At 36.3% G+C, this 22,718-nt stretch overlaps 1 protein-coding gene across 1 annotated transcript in view; it reads left to right on the plus strand.

Annotated features, from left to right (window-relative positions):
* Positions 1–2,037: 2,037 nt before the first annotated feature.
* Positions 2,038–22,718, plus strand: part of LOC124596079 — a 72,670-nt gene continuing 51,989 nt past the window's right edge. The window contains exons 1-4 of the mRNA XM_047135066.1: positions 2,038–2,059; positions 2,240–2,352; positions 2,598–2,650; positions 3,052–3,213. Coding sequence (XP_046991022.1) covers positions 2,038–2,059; positions 2,240–2,352; positions 2,598–2,650; positions 3,052–3,213 — 350 coding nt within the window. The remainder of the gene's footprint in view (positions 2,060–2,239; positions 2,353–2,597; positions 2,651–3,051; positions 3,214–22,718) is intronic.

Raw genomic sequence — 22,718 nt, forward strand, 5'->3', positions numbered from 1 at the left:
GTTTTGTTACCTATCTGATTATGTTATATTTTCAAAAACAATGTGCTTTGTCATAAATACATGGCTCACAAAATCCTTTTTTCTGGGGAATACTTCTGCCAAACTCCCTTTCCAATATTTTTTTGAGACAGTGTTTATCCCAATGTCCTCATCTTCCATGATACAACTGCAATAATGAAGTCTCTTGAATGGTGCTTACTTCCACAATTTCAAAATTTAGAATATCTATAAAATAATCGGAACAGTTGGTTACAAGTCCTGTAGCTCCATTGTCAACCTACCATATTAATGTATCAACTGAATAGAACTCTTCACACATAGACATCAGCATAATACTAGCATCATCTTAACTATCATTACTCCTGGTTAAACTGTTCATTGGTTTTAATCAGAAATCCACTTTTTGCAATTCTTCACCTAATAGCCCTTTTATTTTACAGTAGTTATGAAGATCACTTTTTCTTCACCCCATCATAATGAATTTGCATTTGCCAATCTTTTAGTGTTTTTCACTTTTATTTCTTCATAAAGTTCTACATCTGCATCTGCATCCATACTCTGCAACTGCAAGCCACTGTGAAATGCATGACCAAGGGTACTTCCCATTCTACCAGTTATTAGGGCATCTTCATGTTCCATTCACATATGGAGCACTGGAAGAATGACTGTTTAAATGTCTCTGTAAGTGCTGTAATTACTCTTACTTTGTCCTCATGACTCCAACAGGTGCAATACATAGGAATTTTTAGCACATTCCTAGAATAATTTTAACTTGGTAAGTGCCATTCATGAGATAGTTTGCATTCATATTCAAGTGTCTGCCAGTTCAGTCTCCTCAGCATATGTGTGGTTCTCCCCATGGGTCAAATAAACTTGAGACCTTTTATGCTGGCCTTCTCTGTGGACATTCGACATCCCATTTTAGTTCTATTTGGCATGGGTCACACACAATTGAGCTGAATTCTAGGATGTGTCACATAGTGTAAGCAATCTCTTTTGTAAACTAATTAACTTCTCTGGCATTCTACCAGTAAACTGAAGCCTGCCACTTGATTTACCTATGACTGAGCCTATGTGATCAATCCATTTCATATTCCTTTGAAGTGTTGCATCCAGGTATTTGCATGAACTGACCAATTCAGATACTGAATCATTGATACTGTAGTCACAGGATACAATGCTTTTAGTTTTGTGAGGTGCAATGTTTTACATCTTTGAACATTGAAAGTAAGTTGCCAAACTTTGCACTACCTTGAAAGTTCATCAGAATCAACTGCATATTTGTGCAGCTCCATTCAGTCAGTATGTATATGCTCTTTATTGACATTTTCAGCCAATAATAATAGAGAAATTAAGGTGATCAATGACTTACACAAACACAATACAGAACAAAAAGTAATTTCCAGGTGTATTATGCTTCCGTGCCAAAGTTTAAGAGAGAAGCTCTTTATTTTCATGCATAGGTCTCGATGTAACTACACATAACACAAGAAATTGATAATCTATGCAGTCCAAAAGTAGATCAAAGGCAAATTTTACTAGCTACATCTTGTAATAAAATAAGTGATACTCTAGATTCATTAATTACAAATTACTGCAAACAGTGCAATTCACATTCTTCATTTTTTTAGTTTTTGTATAATTGCTATCTTTTGAGATTGATTAGTGTGCTCACATTAATAATAAGAGAGAATTAAGCAGCTTAATATAAATAAAAAGAAAAAATTGTGAATATACTACAGTGAGTTATTTATCTTATTAACAAGTTTTTGGCTGGCAAAGCCAACAGCAGCTTAACACCAAAACTAGGAATGCAGCAGCAGCATTTTTTTTTTAAATAGTGGCTTTTGTGACAGTTGCATAAACTTTCCATTTTTATCATATTTAAACAATAACAGAGTATAGCAGATTAAATTAATGGTCATTAATTCTTAATACAATTTTCAAAAGTAATTTCCCATTGTTAATATTTATCTGCAAGCATTCCACATTATATAAAACTATCCTTCAGGCCTGTGATACAAAAGGTATAAATAAATGAATAACAGACTGCATATTCGTATTATGTCATATTATTGAGCTTTGTTTGAATGAATAACGTGAATTCTTTGCTCTGAAGTCATTTGGACACTTGTTTTAATTAAGGTCTCTTTCAAGGCAGGGAAGAAGAGTTTAATGGACACTGTCCTCCAACATCATCTTTGCTAAAACGCAAATGAAGTGGCTTGTTTATTTTCAGGCAATGCAGAAAGATACAAGCAGGGTGAAAACATTTGTGTTGCCTGCATGGGACCACCAGAAAATTCTGATGAACATCCATTGTTTGATGCAGTGATTTGTACTGAATGTAAGGTAAGTATCCAAGTAATACTCTATTTACTCTGTAAGTATCTGTTATGTCCTTATTGTGTTATTGCATGAACATCGACCGATTTGATAAAAAAACTTCAGGTAGCTGCAGCTCAGCTCAAGTGGACTTTTATTGACAGAAAGGGGCATCTCTCACAGAATTTGATGATTCTAAACGCTTGAAAATTTTTGGAAACAGTTCATTTTGCAAAAATTTCCTAATAGACAAATAAGGCTTTTGTGATCAGTGCCTTGCAGCCAGAGAACATTTCTTGATTGACTTCATCTTTGCAAGTACCATGTAGCCACACCAATATTTTATTTATTTATCAACAGCTGAATATCTTTCAGAGTAAATTCATTATTAATGGAGAAATATGAAAATGTTCAGCATTAAATGGCTTACTGACATTTACACAGTTTTTCGTAGGGGATTCTCCACAGAGAAAGCTATATTTAGTCTAACAGATGAAATTGTAACTGAACTAAATTTCAAAAGGTATCCAACAGGAATCTTCTGTGACCTCGCTAACACATTTGACAGTGTAAACTATGACACAATGCTAAAAAGCTTCCACACTCTGGCATGAAATACAAACCTTTGGGTTGGCTAGAATCTTTCTTCTACACCAGAGAACAAATAATTGTCTTAACCCTTTGAGCACTGCAAATGTAAAATTCTGCCACACTCCACTTTTCCAGAGGGGCTGTGGATATTGTTAGCTGCTGCAGTGGTGTTTCTCGTGGGCACTGCAGACAGCATTCACTGTCACAGCCAGGCCTGTACCAGAGTCCTAATGACAGCTTTTACTGTCAGCTGGTTCCACTACCTGTGATCCTGCAGACATCTAAAGCTGCTCAGTGGTATTTGTTAGTTAGTTGGTTGTGTGTACCATTGAACAAACACATGGTACGGTAGCTGTTATCAAGTGGAACGTGTCAAGTGCACAAGAAATGCACATATGAAACAAAATTTTTAATATGCCAAATATCTCACAAAATAAGCATCAAACGAAAAAACTACAAAGACTGAAACTCATCTAGCTTGAAGGGGGCGCTATGGTTGGCCCGCTAGATGGCACTGCCCTAGGTCAAACAGATAGCAACTGCATTTTAAAAAATAGGAACCCCCATTTTTTATTATATATTCGTGTAGTACGTAAAGAAATATGAATGTTTTAGTTGGACCACTTTTTTCACTTTGTGATAGATGGCGCTGTAATAGATACAAACGTATAAGTACATGGTATCACGTAATATTCTGACAGTGCAGACAGTATTTGCTTCGTGATACATTACCCATGTTAAAATGGACCGTTTACCTATTGCGGAAAAGGTCAATATCGTGTTGATGTATGGCTATTGTGATCAAAATGCCCAATGGGCGTGTGCTATGTATGCTGCTCGGCATCCTGGATGACATCATCCAAGTGTCCGGACCGTTCACTGGATAGTTACGTTATTTAAGGAACCAGGAAGTGTTCAGCCACATGTGCAACGTGAACCACGACCTGCAACAAATGATGATGCCCAAGTAGGTGTTTTAGCTGCTGTCACACCTAATTGCACTTCAGCAGCAGACAGATTGCATGAGAATCAGGAATCTCAAAAACATTGGTGTTGAGAATGCTACATCAGCATCGATTGTACCCGTACCATATTTCTATGCACCAGGAATTGCATGGCGACGACTTTGAACGTCGTGTACAGTTCTGTCACTGGGCACGAGAAATTACGGGACGGTGACAGATTTTTTGCACACGTTCTATTTAGCGATGAAGCGTCATTCACCAACAGCGGTAACATAAACCGGTATGATATGCACTATTGGGCAACGGAAAATCCACGATGGCTGCGACAAGTGGAACATCAGCGACCTTGGCTGGTTAATGTATGGTGCGGCATTATGGGAGGAATGATAATTGGCCCCCATTTCATCAGTAACAATCTAAATGGTGCAATGTATGCTGATTTCCTACATAATGTTCTACCAATGTTACTACAAGATGTTTCACTGCATGACAGAATGGCGATGTACTTCCAAAATGATGGATGTCCAGTACATAGCTAACGAGCGGTTGGGCGATATTGAATAGCATATTTCATGACAGGTGGATTGGTCATCGAAGCACCATACCATGGCCCGCATGTTCATCGGATCTGACATCCCCGAATTTCTTTCTGTGGTGAAAGTTGAAGGATATTTGCTATTGTGATTCACCGACAACACCTGACAACATACATCAGTGTATTGTCAGTGCCATGTGCGAACATTACAGAAGGCGAACTACTCGCTGTTGAGAAGAATGTCGTTACACATATTGCCAAATGCATTGAGGTTGACGGACATCGTTTTGAGCATTTATTGCATTAATGTGGTATTTGCAGGTAATCACGCTGTAACAGCATGCGTTCTCAGAAATGATAAGTTCGGAAAGGTACATGCATCACATTTGAACAACCAAAATAAAATGTTCAAACGTACCTACGTTCTGTATTTTAATTTAAAAAACCTAACTGTTACAAACTGTTCGTCTAAAATTGTGAGCCATATGTTTGTGACTTACAGCGCCATCTATCAAAAAGCAAAATAGTGGTCCAACTAAAACATTAGTATTTCTTTATGTACTACACGAATATGTAATAAAAAATGGGGGTTCCTATTTTAAAAAACGCAGTTGATATCCATTTGACCTATGGCAGTACCATGTAGCGGGCCAATCATAGTGCCACCTGGTTTCCCTCTTCAAGCTAGACAAGTTTCGTTCTTTGTAGTTTTTTCATTTGACACTTATTTCGTGAGATATTTGGCCCAGTCACTATCAATGGACCGCCCTTACAGAGTTAAAGATTAGTATTTCTATTATTTACCCCATTCCCTTAAATGGCACAAAATGCATATACTATATTTATAGATTTATTTATTCCTATTCAAGAATTCATCTACGGTATGGAATGAGTTGTCTAGTAGATATGATTTCAATTTATTTTTGAAGCTATTACTGCTGTCTGTCAGTCATTTTATTTCATTTGGTAATTTGTTGAAAATTTTTACAGCAGCATATTTTACCCCTGTCTGTGCCAAAGATAGGTTGAGTAAAGGATAGTGTAAGTCTTTCTTTTTTCTGGTATTATAATCATAAATGTCACTCTTGTTTTAAAACCGGTCCATGTTGTTGAGAACAAATTTCATTAGTGAGTAAATGTACCATGAGGCTGTTGTAAAAATTCCCAATAGTTTAAAAAGATGCCTACAAGATGTGTGACTATGAACCCCACACATTATTCTAGCCACTTTCTTTTGAGCAGTGAATACTCTTTGTCTAAATGTTGAGTTACCCCAAAATATTATTCAGTATGATATCAGAGAGTGAAAGTATGCAAAGTATGTTACCTTACTAATTTCTATATCCCCAAAATTGGCAATTATTCTGATTGCAAAAGTTGCTGAACCTAGTTGCTTTAGAAGATCCAAAATATGAATTTTCTAGTTAAGATTCTCACATATATGTACACCCAAAAACTTAGTATGTTCTACACTGTCTACTGACTTCTGTTGATGTGTTATATTTATTGAAGGAACTGTACTTCTTGCAGCAGAAAATTGAATGTACTGTGTTTTTCCAAAGTTTAGAGCAAGCCCATTTGCATAAAACCAATTAATGACGTTTCCAAAGACCTTATTTGTATCATTTTCTATTTGACTTTCTTTTACTGGATTAATAACGAAGCTTGTATCATCAGCAAACAGTTTCAGTTCAGCTTCCTGTTTCAGATAGGATGGGAGGTTGTCACATATATCAAGAACAGAAGGGGACCCATCATTGAACCCTATGGAGCACCTAATGTAATTTCACCCCAGTTAGATGAAGTGGCAAACTTATTTAAACCACTTGACCCATATAAGGAAACTTTTTGCTTCCTGTTCTGTAGGTATCACTTAAACCACTCATGTGCTGTTCCATTTATACCATAGAACTGTAATTTCTGTAACATAATGATGTGGATCACACAATCAAATGCTTTTCAAATGCTTAGGACAAGTCACAGAAAATTCCTATTGGTGACATTTTACTATTTAGAGACACTATTATGTGGACAGTGAAACTGTATATTGCTGTCTCAGTGGAACAGCATTTTTGAAATCTGATCTGTGATTTACTAAGTATCCCATTACTGCTGAGATGGCTAACCATTCTTGAGTACATTACTTTCTCGAAGATTTTTGAAAATGTCGTAAGCAAGGATACTGGCTGATAATTATTGACTTCTGTGGTGTCCCACTTTTTGTAGAGAGGCCTGACAACGGCATGTTTTGACCTGTCTGGAAAAAAACCTTGAGTCAGTGATGCATTACATATGTGACTCAGAACATCAGCTGTAATTGCTCCACATTGTTTTAATATCTTATTAGAGGTGTCATCTACTCCAACAGAACATTTATTTTTCAAAGGTTTAATAATGTTACTTATTTCATAGGAGGTTGTTAGGTGAAACCTAAACTGACAAAACTTTTTTGAAACAGACTCTTTCATGTTCTGTCTGGCTTTTTGTTTTGAACTGTTCTCACCATTTTTTTCTCCTACACTTAAAAAATGTTTGTTAAATACATTAGCTACTTGTGTACTATTGGTTAGGATGGTCTTGTTCTCTTTAATAATAATACTACCTACCCAATAGTTACTTTTCCTGTCTCCCTTCTACCAACATTCCATATTGATTTGATTTTATTGCCAGAGTTGTTAATTTCTTCTCTAACATACATATTTCTTCATTTCCTTCATTTCCTTACAACTTTTCTCAGTATGTTACAATAATTTTTATAATGTAAAACTACTTCTGGATCTTTACTAGTTCTTGCTGTCTCATACAGTTTTCTTTTTCTTTCTGAAGACACTTTAATACCTGTAGTAATCCAAGGTTTCTTTGAAAAGTGTGTGGTGTTACATTTAGTAATTTTCTTTGGGAAACAATGTTTAAAAATGGGATATAAATTTATCAAGAAATATGTTGCATTTATCATTAGGATTTGGTTCTTTATATACATCTGCCCAACTAATATTTCTTAAGCTTTCACTGAAGTGCTGTATAGATACCAGGGTTGAGCAACATCACACTTTTACTTAATGGTTTCTGAACTGTGCATCCTGTTAGGTTTGGTAAGCTAATCAGTTGTGTATCATGGTCTGACAATCCATTTACCACAGGGAAAGCATGTGTTTGTTTTACATCTTCTTTCTGTACAAATAGATTATCTATTAGTGTGCTACTGTCTTGAGCTATACATGAAGGAAAATTGATCACTGATTCTAAGTTATATGTTGTTAATAACACTTCTAGTTCACTTTTCCTATCAGAATTACTTAGAAAGTGTACACTGAAATCACCACCGATTAATAACTTCTTCTTTTTGTCTGACAGACAGCATAATAGGGAGTTAAACTTTTTTATGAACAGCTTCCAGTTTCCTAATGGAGACCTGTACACTGTTGCTAATATCACTATTACATTATCTAGCTGAAGTTTACATGCACAAACCTCAAAGTGCTGATAAACACAAAATTTGCTTACTTATACAGTTTTGCATTTATGCCCTTGTTTTATGAAAATGGCAACTCCTCCTTTATCCATCCTAGATCTGCAAGTGTAAGATGCTAAATTATACTACTTATACTGACACTATCCATGCCCACAGTTACATGGTGTTCAGACAGACGGAGTATATCAATCTCATTCTTATTTTTGAGATCATCTGAACACACAATAGCTCATCTACTTTATTTTTAATTCCCCTGATATTTTGATGAAGTAAGTTGATACTGCCCTTAGCTTTACCCCTATTTACTGCACATGAAGTTTCTTTTATTCTATTGATCTTGATTGTCATCTGTCTGCTCTTTAGCTTTAATCTAAAAAACCTGTCTGCCTGGACCCGTTAACCATAGGGATCACCCCTTGTGTGAGTGTGCACTCTCTTACAGTTTCTGCTAATAGGGAAGCTAATTTATTTTTCCCCATCCTGTTCATGGGCAGACCATGTGTAGTGTTTCTCCCACCTACCAATAGCATATACTGGAACAACACTTATTTGAGATTTTGCTTGTGCCTGGAACATCCTGTTCAGCTCAGTGTTAACATGCCTTACAGTAGTGTTTACCCAGGGCTGATCATGGCACTGAAAGACCTCCACAAACCCCACATTTGTGTGATCAGTCTCTTCTGTGACTTCCATCAGATTTCTCAGTTGCTTTTCGACATTCATGCTAGCTGGTTTGTGTCATCATCTACATTCTGCTTCTGTGGTGTTGTTAGGATTTCTGCTTATTCATCAGGAGTTTTAGAGCACTATTGCTTTTGAGTTCCATGAACAAATGGCAGTTTGGCATGGTTGCACTGATGAAGAGGTACTGGAGGTAATCACAAGGAGTGACAGTGACAGTAAGTGTGGCATCTTCAATCACTCTAGTGATAGGATGATAATTCAGAAGAATCTCATAATAGTACATTTCCATGTACTTCACTTAGTAGAGCTCACTGGGACACTTCTTCAGATTCTGAAAGTGAAGATGAAGCAATCAGTAAAAGACCATGCCTTAGAGGCCAATTTGATTGGCAAAAGCATGATTTCAGTCCAGCACTGCAAGCATGTGATGACTTATCTTCAGGACATAACTGCCAAATAGTGCCTTATTGAAGCGTCCTGTCCTTTTTCATGCTATTTCAATCAGAAAATGTGATGAAATTTGTAGCACTTAAAACAAACTGATTTTACACTTTCGCCAAATACATTGGAATCAGTTCATTCTCGACTGTACACCTGAAAAGATACTGGTTTTGAAGAACTGCAGTGCTTCATTGGTATTTGGCTTATCATGGCCTATATTAAAAATCTGAGAATAAGGGAATATTCGTCCTGAGATTTACTTCTGAGAACTCCAATTTTTGGCAAAGTTATGTCCCATGACAATTTTTTGTTATATTTGAGAATGTTGCATTTTAGTGACAACTTTGGTAGTCGTGAAGATGACAGTTTGTTTAAAATTAGGAAGATAATTAATAGAGCTCATATGGTGTTCTGCAGTGCATTTAATCCATACAAAAAGTTCTATGTTGATGAAATCCTATATTGTTCAAAGGTTGCTTACCTTTTAAACAATTTGTTCATTCAAAACAAAATAGTTTTGGAATCAAGACATTTGTGTTGCGCAACTGTAAAACTATATATTCTTGGATTTCATTGTATACACATTCACAACAACAGAAATTGAAGTCCATAATTTGGGGAAATCTGGCAACATAGTGACAACACTAATGAAGCCATACTGTAAACATGGACGTGCCTGGTATGTTGACGATTGGTGTACAAGTCCAGACTTGTTCTTCTGGTTTCACAGCCATAGAACAGCAGCATGTGGTACTGTACATTACAACAGGTGCAATTTGTCAAAGCTACAGAAGAAATTAAAATGCGGAGGAGTTGAATTTATGTCAACACACACGGCTTGCCATCAAGTGGTGCAACAAGAGAGAAGTGTCGATATTGAGTACCTGTGACATTACAGAAATGCATGATATAGGGAAGACAAACAGGAAGACTCATGAGAAAATAATGAAGCCACAATGTGTTGACTACGATGCAAGTACGGATGCAGTAGACCACTCTGACATACTGTTAAGCTCAGTTGGATCTGTGCATAAATCTGTTACATCATACAAAAAGTTATTTTTTTCGTGTTGTGGACTGTCGTATTTTGAATGCCCGCACTTTTCACAAATCGGTGATAGGGAGAAAAGTACCATTAGTAGATTTTCATTGTCTGGTTTGAGAACTTGTGGAAAAATTTGCTACAGAATGGAGAAGGGATAGGAAATGAAGATGCTCTGATGACAAGAATCCTTTGCACTTTATTGGAAGGCATTTTCCAAATTTTATTCCAAGTTACCAGTCCAAGAAACACAGACTATGGCATAGATGTACAGTCTGCTTGAAACAAAATGTATGCCAAGAAATGAAATATGAATGCAAAACATGCAACATACCATTGTGTGTTGTACCATGTTTTGAAACATACCACACAAAGAAGAACTTTTAGCCAAGCTGCTACATCTGGAAGATGAAATTAAGCCCTTACTTCTGAAAACATTCTTTAAAAATTAAGAAACAATAAAGTGAATAATAAATATAAAAAATATTTTAATCAAGCAATGGAAAATCCAGGATGGAATGTAACAATATTATGAAAAGGAAAGTTGTTACTGACCATATAGCAGAGATGCTGAATCTCAGGTAGGCACAAAAAAGAGACTGTCACAATATAAGCTTTTGGCCAACAAGGCCTTTGTCGAAAATAGACCATGCACACACACACACACACATACTAGAGGCTGCAGTCATGTGTGTGGGTTGCATTTGTATGTGTATGTGTGTGATCTATTTTCAGCAAAAGCCTTGTTGGCCGAAAGCTGATATTGTGACATTCTTTTTGTTGTGTCTGTCTGTGACTCAGCATCTCCACTATATGATGAGTAGCAACTTTCTTTTTCATAAGAAAAATATTTTTAACTTTGCCATTGCCAGCCCAAAACCCAAATGAGAAAGAAGAATGGGAAATATAACAGTGTAAAATAAATAAATAAAAACAAAGAATTATCTGAGCTTGAAGAGCTTCTCCAGATGAACTACTGTGCTGACAAGCACCTTATATATGAATATGTGAAACATCTGGTCTGTTCTGACGAACACAGATTGGATGCTTCAAGCCCAAGACCATAATGAGCAAAGGAAAAAAATAATTATTCATATTGATTGTTTCAATTGCGAATAATGAAAATCATGAAAGTCCCATAGAAAAAAGCTCTTTCGGTATTTTCAGAGTTTTCCAATTTTCTAGGCAACTTTTCCAAACTTTTCTTCCATATAAGCCTTGCCTTAACAATTACGAACACAACAATAAAAAGAATTATCCAAATTGGTTAAGTGATTTTTTAGTTTTAGTGAGACTAACGCACAGCAGTTCATTTTTATATGTAGACATGTTACTTATATATATATATATATATATATATATATATATATATATATATATATATATATATATAGAGGGAAACATTCCACGTAGGAAATATATATCTAAAAACAAAGATGATGTGACTTACCAAATGAAAGTGCTGGCAGGTCGACAGACACACAAACAAACACACAAACAAATAATATAACAAATATATATAAAAACAAAGATGATGTGACTTACCAAATGAAAGTGCTGGCAGGTCGACAGACACACAAACAAACACAAACATACACACAAAATTCAAGCTTTCGCAACAAACTGTTGCCTCATCAGGACAGAGGGAAGGAGAGGGAAAGATGAAAGGATGTGGGTTTTAAGGGAGAGGGTAAGGAGTCATTCCAATCCCGGGAGCGGAAAGACTAACCTTAGGGGGAAAAAAGGACAGGTATACACTCGCACGCACACACACACACACACACACACACACACACACACACACATATGCATCCACACATATACAGACACAAGCAGACATATTTAAAGAAATGAACTACTGTGCTGACAAGCACCTTATATACGAATATGTGAAACATCTGGTCTGTTCTGACAAACACAGATTGGTTGCTTCAAGCCCAAGACCATAATGAGCAAAGGAAAAAAATAATTATTCATATTGATTGTTTCAATTGGTCTTTAAATATGTCTGCTTGTGTCTGTGTATGTGTGGATGGATATGTGTGTGTGTGTGTGTGTGTGTGTGCGAGTGTATACCCGTCCTTTTTTCCCCCTAAGGTAAGTCTTTCTGCTCCCGGGATTGGAATGACTCCTTACCCTCTCCCTTAAAACCCACATCCTTTCGTCTTTCCCTCTCCTTCCCTCTTTCCTGATGAGGCAACAGTTTGTTGCGAAAGCTTGAATTTTGTGTGTATGTTTGTGTTTGTTTGTGTGTCTGTCGACCTGCCAGCACTTTCATTTGGTAAGTCACATCATCTTTGTTTTTAGACATATTTTTCCTACGTGGAATGTTTCCATCTATTATAACCATATCATTAATTTGAACCCAACAATTACGTTTGTTATTGTCGCTGTTGCATTTCGAAATCCTTCCTGTCGTCTTATTTTATCTTTATTTTCTCTTTCTGTTTTTACCAGTAGTCTCACTTTGTATTCACCTTCCCCTTTTTACCGTAATACAATTTTATCCCGCCTATATATACTCAATAATACGTAACCCACTTCCAAACAATAACCAAAAAAATTTTTATTTTCCGCTTTCAACACTACCGCTGCTATAAAATCCACCGTTTCTAGTTCAATAACAGCTGCTTTCACGTATCAAACAACCATTTTGGCTAGTTCTAATAACTTTCACTTTATTTCCACTTCCGTTTTTCGCACATCACTGATCATTTTTAGCCGCTCCCCACAGGTTTTAACGTCATTATTTCTTCGTCAGACAATTGTTAGCCCCATTTTCGTAATCTTTCACCACAACACCACTCCTTTTAATACATTTACATGTTTTTTCGAAATTTTCCCGAATTTCTCCATCCTTTAATGTGTTTTAGTGGCAACACAACCACCTGGTCTTTAAATATGTCTGCTTGTGTCTGTATATGTGTGGATGGATATGTGTGTGTGTGTGTGCGCGAGTGTATACCCATCCTTTTTTCCCCCTAAGGTAAGTCTTTCCGCTCCCGGGATTGGAATGACTCCTTACCCTCTCCCTTAAAACCCACATCCTTTCGTCTTTCCCTCTTCTTCCCTCTTTCCTGATGAGGCAACAGTTTGTTGCGAAAGCTTGAATTTTGTGTGTACGTTTGTGTTTGTTTGTGTGTCTGTCGACCTGCCGGCACTTTCATTTGGTAAGTCACATCATCTTTGTTTTTAGATACATTTTTCCTACGTGGAATGTTTCCATCTATTATAACTATATATATGAAGGTTAACTTCATTAGGTGATGGTCAGTTGCACACACACACCTGTTTCTGAGGTACAAAAGGTCATTAGATCATTAGGAATTAAAGGTGATGTTTAATTAGGTAGCGTAGAAACTTTGATATTCCATTGTCAAATTCTCACACAAGAGTTATACATCATAGTTTATTTCTACTGTGTAATAGCAATCGCATCCCATACAAAAAGAACTCATAAATGTTGACTTTTTGGTTTTGAAGTTTTTCTGGGGATACTTTATAGGGTTCATGAGCTCAAATTATAGTGATGAGCTTCAAAAATGTGTCTCAGCATGCAGACATTTCTCTCAATAGTTGTTAGTGAGCAAATCATTGTGCTAGTACAGACAAACATTAGTGTTTGCTCATTATGGTTCTCCAGCATTTACATCAGAAGTAACATACAAAAAGCTGATAATTAAGTATCAGTATGTCAAATAAAACTGAGATGTATGCAGAGACCTTACGATGATTTGCAAGAACTAATGATGAGGAGTTACATCTTAGCAGCTGAAGCAGTTTCAGTGCATCTGATGTTTGTTGAGCAATTCATCTCCAGATTTAAAGCTATGGAATGAGTATCAAGATACACTGTGTTTATTTGTAAAGTCAGTGATCACACTCAGACTGCCAGACAGTCGTGACCACCCTGACTCCAGAAATATTCAGCACAGGGCAAGATGTCCAAGTGAAGAGCTCAGGCACAGGCAGCAGTACCCAGAGATGGCTACTATCGCACCTAAACAGATTAGGTGCCCTCAAGGGAATGCTTGACATGGCTAGCTGGGCAAGCAGCTGCATAAAATACAAAGTCCTCCAGGGCTCAATCATTGGACCATTGATTTTCTTGCTCTACCAGTAACAAACAATGCTCTGTGACTTTTATGAAAAGTATGCAAGGGAGTTACTGGGTCAGTTATCAAAGTATACAATCAGCTGCCAATTAGTAATGAAAAAGGTAATTAATAAAATACAGGTATCCTAAAAGAAACCAAAAACTTTGCTCATAGACAAAATGTTGTATTAAATGAATGAATTCAAAGAGTTATAATGTATCTGCAAGTGTAAGACCAAAGGAAATCACTTAGAAAAAACACACCCTTAAAACAAACAAAAATATGATACATTTACTTAAAGTATCGCTCAAAAGTATTTTGTGGTTGAACTAGTAGTTTGATAGGCATGTTTATCTAAATGCAGAATCAAAACCAACTGGTTATTCTGATAGAAGACTGCTTGACCTTACCATGGCTACAAATACTGATTGCTGAGTGTATGTAAGCATGGAATTCAGCTATAAGCAGTATTTCCAAAGGGTTCGTAAGTATTTTTTAGAGTGGTAAGACTCCAACAGACCTAATTACATACTAATTCTAATACTTTTATTTATTACAGCAGTGCTTAAAACTAAAGAATATTCTGTAGATTTCACACAAGCTCTTTTAACAGCACTGGGTCAAGTCCATACTCAGTCTTTCATTGCAAATATGTTTGCATCTCACAACAGCTTGTGAGTGTCTCATCCCAGCTTCCTAGAAAAAATGGGGCAATAAAGAACAAACCATGTAGTGGTCAACTCAGAAAAAATACCCAAACAAAGATAGGATCATCTGAAGGCAATCGACGACTGTTCCCAAAAACCAGCTGGAGAAGTACATAATTATCTACAGCTAAAACACCACATGAAGATCCATGTTTTGACAGTTAAATGTCACTTAACAGGTATAGATCTGATTAGCAGGCAATCTTCTCAAAAATCTATGATAAGTTTGTCACGAACCCGCTCTACTGTGCAGGAAAAGTTATCTCCATAAGGACACCGTTACGGTGTGGCTAATGGCTGTATAGTACTTTAGTAGAGCTGCCCATGATGTCTCCTTTGTTGATGCTGCTGAGTCTGCATTGTCCATGTGGCTTCTCGTTGTCTAGGTGATGATTCCTTTGCTGCTCTGGGTCCAAGAAAAGGTGCGGATTTTTTAATTATTACTGGACTATCGAAAAATGATGCAGTATTCCATGGTTTCTTTGTATCAAAAACACATTTATTGCCAAAACTATATACACAACTACACTCAACCGTGGCCAACACTCAAGTGCCCGAAAACCCGTTGTAGACCAAAGATCACAGTCATAAGCTACAAAGAACATACAATTCCAATGTCGATTATTGATCGCAACACCTAACTTAGTATTATCTTAAGCAAAAGCTTTTTTAACACGACTTTGGTGTATAATAAAATAAAATTATGTCTATTTGTCAGTTCCATTACAATAGCCCCCCAAGAATTTTGTAAGTATGAAAATGCGAACAAAATTCTGACACCAGAATAATGGAACTGCCAAGAATATGTTTTTAAATAAATTAAAATTTTTAATAGGACTGTTTCCTTTGAATTATGCTAACACTGAAATTGTTATACTCAGTAAAAGAAAACATACAATTTTTAACCTTAGAGTAAATGAAATACGAAAGAAGATTCACAATTTTCACTTAGAAGAGTCCATAATGTTGCAGCACTTCACATGAAACCATTGAAAGACTGTAACTTTTAACTGCAGGCTTGTTTTATTTTCTTTTGTTGCCCACTTTTCACACTACTCACAGTCTGTCCCACATTGTCCATCTGCACATAGGTGGCTTCCGTTAAAAGGTCTGATTTCTGCTTGTCCTGCAGTGCGTCTGTTTCCAAAGCTTAGCTGTTTGTATCGCTTCATTGACTATAATGCCATGTTACTTAAAAATCACATACAGAGATCACCTTTTGGTTACATAATGTTTATATGTAAGTACATGGTTAATATACATAGTTAACCTTCTGGTAATGTTTATCTAGTGGGAGAAGTTTACAGTATCTGTCTGAGTAATACTACACAGATATGAACTGGCCAAAAAAAAGATTCTTTAAATACTAATAAATTCAATAAACATGTGATACAAATGCATTAACATATTGGGTGTAAAATATCTTATCACAGAGACATTACTCCAAGGATAAAAAAATTCAATTGTTTTCAAAAGTAAAGTTACAGGCAGTTTGTTACGAGGGTTCATATTCACAGTAAAAGTTCAAAGGTAGAATCATGGATGAAAGTTTTGGAATGGTATGTATTTATCAAAATTAAAAAATATTGCTGCCTTTGCTTTTGCAGTGGTTGAGAGGGAAATATACAATAATTCATATGGTTTACTGAAAATGATTGTCTCCTTGTAGAGTTGGACATTTCAAGCACTTAAGTTTGTAGTAATTAGGACTCTGCCTTTAAGAGTAAAAAATTTAAAAAACTTAATTGTTGCAAGACATATTTAGTGCTGATTAGTGGCTTGCATTTTAAATGATGTCTCAACAAGTGTGGTGTGAGAGTTACACAAACTAAAATTACACAAATTATTAAACATCAGTCAAATTGCATAAACATACAGAAATATCAAAAACTAACATGGCTAGCATATTACACAGAAAATTCATTGCAAACACTTCATACAGTGAATACATATTAAACAAATAATAAACATTTTCAAGGGCACAAAACTGTATCAAAATCAGAAAATTTTTTATATACAAAATTTCTAGTGAAAAACTTTTGTTTGAGTCACCTTTTAACTTTCTCAGACTAGTCTTATCCCTTTTGTTTATACAATGTCAACAAAACAATATTCCTCAGCCCGAGAACTTTCCTGGATTTAGCATACACCAACCGGTATGCATTTGGGTGTGGATGCTCTACAATCTCGAATGGACCCATGTATATATCAAAGAATTTCTTTATTTCAGAAGTTAGAATTTTTGATTTCTCATGTGATTTTACTAAAACATAATCTCCTACTTTAAACTTGGATGCTTTGATCTTGCCATCATGTCGTCTTTTTCTAATTTCCCCCTGTTTTATCATTATTTCTTTGACTATGGCTTCACGTTCATGCACAGTCATCATTGTGCATGGTGGAAATTCTACGAGTTCAGTGATAATGTTGTCTGGTTTTAGATGAAACATAATTTCATAAGGTGAAAATCCTGTGGAAGTGTGCTGCAAGCTGTTCATAACATCTTCAAAGTCTCGTACATGGTCGTACCATGTAGGATGTTTATGACTGCAATATGTACAACATAAGCGACCAATCTCGCGCATATACCTCTCAGCTGGGTTTGACGATGGATTATATACAGATATATGAACATGTTTGATTCCTGATTTATCAACAAAGGCTTTCCAAACTTTTGACAAAAACTGAGAACCGTTATCCGACAAGATTGCTTTTGGTTTCCCAAAGTTTAAGAAATAGTCTTTTTCAACTTTTGTAACTATCTCTTTACCTGTGGCTTTTCTGACAGGATACAACTTGATTAGTTTAGAAAATACATCCACCATGACAAAAATGTAGCAGTGGCCACTCCTACTCCTTGGAAGAGGCCCAGAGAAATCAACAGCGAATAAGTCTAGAGGTTGTGCAGGAATAATGTTTTGCATTTCACCTTGACATTTACTGTTACTTACTTTGATTCGTTGGCACTTATCACAAGTTGACAATTCTTTTCTAACTTTCTTGGCCATATTGTAGAAGTATATGTTTTCTTGTAATTTCTGCATACACTTCTGTATGCCACAATGACCATAGCTCTCATGAGTATATCTAATTAACCTCTCAGCTTCCTCCTCAGGCCAGCATGGTTTCCAATTGTCCGAGTCTTTGTCAGTTCTCCTAAACAGAGTACCTTCAAACACCTTATAGTACTTATCTAATTTTTCATAGTTCTTTTTCCCTAAACAGCTCTTTACTAATTTCCAATTTGCATCACGGCTCTGGTTCCTCCTGATTTTATCACACAATGATCTAACAACTTTTTCATCTGTGACCCCTTTAATATACCTCATTTTAAACTGTTTTTCTTCATTCTAATCAAAAATTTGTGTTTCCCCTCCTACTGGTAGCCTTGATAGATCATCCACAACTATGTTGTCAGTGCCTTTAATATACTTAATTTCAAAGTTGAATTGTTGTAAATACAATGCCCATCTTGTAAGCCCATCATGATAGAGCTTGCATTCCTGTATATAGCTTAAGGCTTTATGATCAGAGTACACTATTACCTTATGTCCAAGTAAATAGGTCCTGAATTTTGAAAATGACCACTGTATGGCTAATAGCTCTTTTTCTGTTACTGTATAGTTCTTTTCATGCTTCAGTAACATTCTGCTTGCAAATTCAATTGTAGCATGAACTGTCTCCCCATTGACTTCTTTTACTTGAAATAATTCAGCACCTAGCCCATAATCACTGCTGTCAGTATGTAAACAGAAAGGTAAATTGAAATCTGGTCTGTGTAACAGGTTCTCGTTATTCAGTTCCTTTTTTATTATGTCGAAAACCTCTTGACAATCTTTATTCCATATCCAAACAGTGTCCCTCTTTAACAAGTTACTTAGACAGGGTGTGTTTAAGCTTTGTTTACTAACACATTTTCTGTAGAAGCCACATAGTCCATAAAATAATTTCAGTTGTTTTCTGTTACGGGGTATAGGAAACTCTGCAATAGCTTTAATTTTGTCTGGATCAGCCAAAATTCCTTTTTCTGTTATGACATGTCCCAAAAATTTTAACTCAGGTACTGCAAATTTGAACTTTCCTAGTTTTAGTGTCATTCCCCCTCTTCTAAGTTTCTCACATGCCTGTCTTAAAAGCCCAACATGCTCATTCTAATCTTGTCCAGTTACTAAAATGTCATCTACATAAATCACTAATTTGGATACAAGTTCCTGCCCAAGCACATGGTCTAAAGCTCTAATGAATTCTGCTACCAATGAGTTCAAGCCAAACAGGACTACACAATACTGATAGAAACAGCCATTGTAAAGAAAAGCAGTGTATTTCCTAGATTTGGGTGCCAGGGGTACTTGGTGAAAGTCTGAGGTTAAGCCTAGACTTGACATTAATTTTATGTCCTTCAACTTGTGCAACAGCTCATGAACGTTTTCAGGGTGGTCTGTTTCCCTGTATAAGATCTTGTTTGAAGGCCTGGAGTCAAGAACTATTCTCACTCCCCCATCCCTCTTTGACACAACTACCAGAGGGTTATTATAAGCACTAATACTCCTTTCAATAATGCCACACACTTCCATATTATGTAATTGTTTACTACAGTTTTAGCTTTAACACAACTATGCATCCACTTGATGAAAAAGGTCACTTTCAAATTAAACACTGGTTACAAAATTGACAGATCTGTGTTTCTTATAATCACAAAAGTTAACATTTTTGTTTATGTACAGCTTTGATCACTTTCAGTTCACAAGAAACAATTATCCTACACCTTACATAAAAATATGTCCCAGTCCTTCCTTCTCCATGTCTGTACTCAACAGAGACTCTCCAGACACTCCCATAACTGCACAGTAAACAAAGATAGCATGATTGGTCCAATGAGTTAGTGATGTATTTTTACAATGAGTCTATGTTCACATTTACAGAGAAAATGATATTCAAGAATAAGCAAATTTTATAGTAAATATTCAATTAAGTAATCTTGTGTATAGTTTTGTAACAAAGTTGAGCATCTTAATAATTTTAAATATTTAAATATTTGCCAGTTGCTGATGAAAGAACCAGATGCAATTTTAGAGGATAATTAAGTCCAAAATATTATATACAATAAGAAATGGAAATACATTTCAAATAAATTTTCCCAGACAACATATCAATTCCAAGACTCCCTTAATGAACATTGTTGTTGTTGTTGTGGTCTTCAGTCCTGAGACTGGTTTGATGCAGCTCTCCATGCTACTCTATCCTGTGCAAGCTTCTTCATCTCCCAGTACCTACTGCAACCTACATCCTTCTGAATCTGCTTAGTGTATTGATCTCTTGGCCTCCCTCTACGATTTTTACCCTCCACGCTGCCCTCCAATGCTAAATTTGTGATCCCTTGATGCCTCAAAACATGTCCTACCAACCGATCCCTTCTTCTAGTCAAGTTGTGCCACAAACTTCTCTTCTCCCCAATCCTATTCAATACCTCCTCATTAGTTACGTGATCTACCCACCTTATCTTCAGCATTCTTCTGTAGCACCACATTTCGAAAGCTTCTATTCTCTTCTTGTCCAAACTGGTTATCGTCCATGTTTCACTTCCATACATGGCTACACTCCATACAAATACTTTCAGAAACGACTTCCTGACAATTAAATCTATACTCGATGTTAGCAAATTTCTCTTCTTCAGAAACGATTTCCTTGCCATTGCCAGTCTACATTTTATATCCTCTCTACATCGACCATCATCCGTTATTGTTCTCCCTAAATAGCAAAACTCCTTTACTACTTTAAGTGTCTCATTACCTAATCTAATCCCCTCAGCATCACCCGATTTAATTTGACTACATTCCATTATCCTCGTTTTGCTTTTGTTGATGTTTATCTTATATCCTCCTTTCAAGACACTGTCCATTCCATTCAACTGCTCTTGCAAGTCCTTTGCTGTCTCTGACAGAATTACAATGTCATCGGCAAACCTCAAAGTTTTTATTTCTTCTCCATGAATTTTAATACCTACTCTGAATTTTTCTTTTGTTTCCTTTACTGCTTGCTCACTATACAGATTGAATAACATCAGGGAGAGGCTACAACCCTGTCTCACTCCTTTCCCAACCACTGCTTCCCTTTCATGCCCCTCGACTCTTATAACTGCCATCTGATTTCTGTACAAATTGTAAATAGCCTTTCGCTCCCTGTATTTTATACCTGCCACCTTCAGAATTTGAAAGAGAGTATTCCAGTTAACATTGTCAAAAGCTTTCTCTAAATCTACAAATGCTAGAAACGTAGGTTTGCCTTTTCTTAATCTTTCTTCTAAGATAAGTCGTAAGGTTAGTATTGCCTCAAGTGTTCCAACATTTCTACGGAATCCAAACTGATCTTCGCCGAGGGTGGCTTCTACCAGTTTTTCCATTCATCTGTAAAGAATTCGCGTTAGTATTTTGCAGCTGTGACTTATTAAACTGATAGTTCGGTAATTTACACATCTGTCAACACCTGCTTTCTTTGGGATTGGAATTATTATATTCTTCTTGAAGTCTGAGGGTATTTCTCCTGTCTCATACATCTTGCTCACCAGATGGTAGAGTTCTGTCATGACTGGCTCTCCCAAGGCCGTCAGTAGTTCTAATGGAATGTTGTCTACTCCCGGGGCCTTGTTTCGACTCTGGTCTTTCAGTGCTCTGTCAAACTCTTCGCGCAGTATCTTATCTCCCATTTCGTCTTCATCTACATCCTCTTCCATTTCCATAATATTGTCCTCAACTACACCGCCCTTGTATAAACCCTCTATATACTCCTTCCACCTTTCTGCCTTCCCTTCTTTGCTTAGAACTGGGTTGCAATACGAGCTCTTGATATTCATACAAGTGGTTCTCTTCTCTCCAAAGGTCTCTTTAATTTTCCTGTAGGCAGTATCTATCTTACCTCTAGTGAGACAAGCCTCTACATCCTTACATTTGTCCTCTAGCCATCCCTGCTTAGCCATTTTGCACTTCCTGTCGATCTCATTTTTGAGACGTATGTATTCCTTTTTGCCTGCTTCATTTACTGCATTTTTATATTTTCTCCTTTCATCAATTAAATTCAATATTTCTTCTGTTACCCAAGGATTTCTACTAGCCCTCGTCTTTTTACCTACTTGATCCTCTGCTGCCTTCACTACTTCATCCCTCAGACCTACCCATTCTTCTTCTACTGTGTTTCTTTCCCCCATTCCTGTCAATTTTTCCCTTATGCTCTCCCTGAAACTCTCTACAACCTCTGGTTCTTTCAGTTTATCCAGGTCCCATCTCCTTAAATTCCCACCTTAATGAATTCCTTAATGAACATAAGCAAGGTAAATTTCAAAGGACATAGATAAAAAATTTATGGCATCAGAGGGTTCATTAATCAGAAGATGTATAATCAACTACAAATGAACAGATGTCCCTGTGGTCCAGATTTATTATAGTATCCCCCACACAATACAGTGCATTGTTATGTACAGGACTGTGTGTCCTTAGCTCTTGCGACATATTATGATTATGAGTATAACAAAACTGAGTTTCAGTATGACCAATTCAGGCTGTTAATTTACAACAGCATAATGATTTGTACATCTTTCTCACAATTTTGAAAATGACATGATGTAGATATCAAGGTAGAACATTAGCAGACTCACAAAGAACTCCTAGAGAGTAAGGTTGCAGGTTCAGTCTTTAGCAAGGTTCATTTTAAAGTGTTGTATTAACAATTATGACAGGAAAAATACTAGCTGCTGATAACTCACAATGTGCATCAAGAGGGTAACAGTCACAAACTGGACATTGCTGTGATTGAAAAAATGTTTAAAACAAACCATTAACTTGCAACATGAAGATCAAATGAAAAGT

This window comes from Schistocerca americana, chromosome 1 (assembly GCF_021461395.2).
Source record: "Schistocerca americana isolate TAMUIC-IGC-003095 chromosome 1, iqSchAmer2.1, whole genome shotgun sequence".
Taxonomy (NCBI): Eukaryota; Metazoa; Arthropoda; class Insecta; order Orthoptera; family Acrididae; genus Schistocerca; species Schistocerca americana.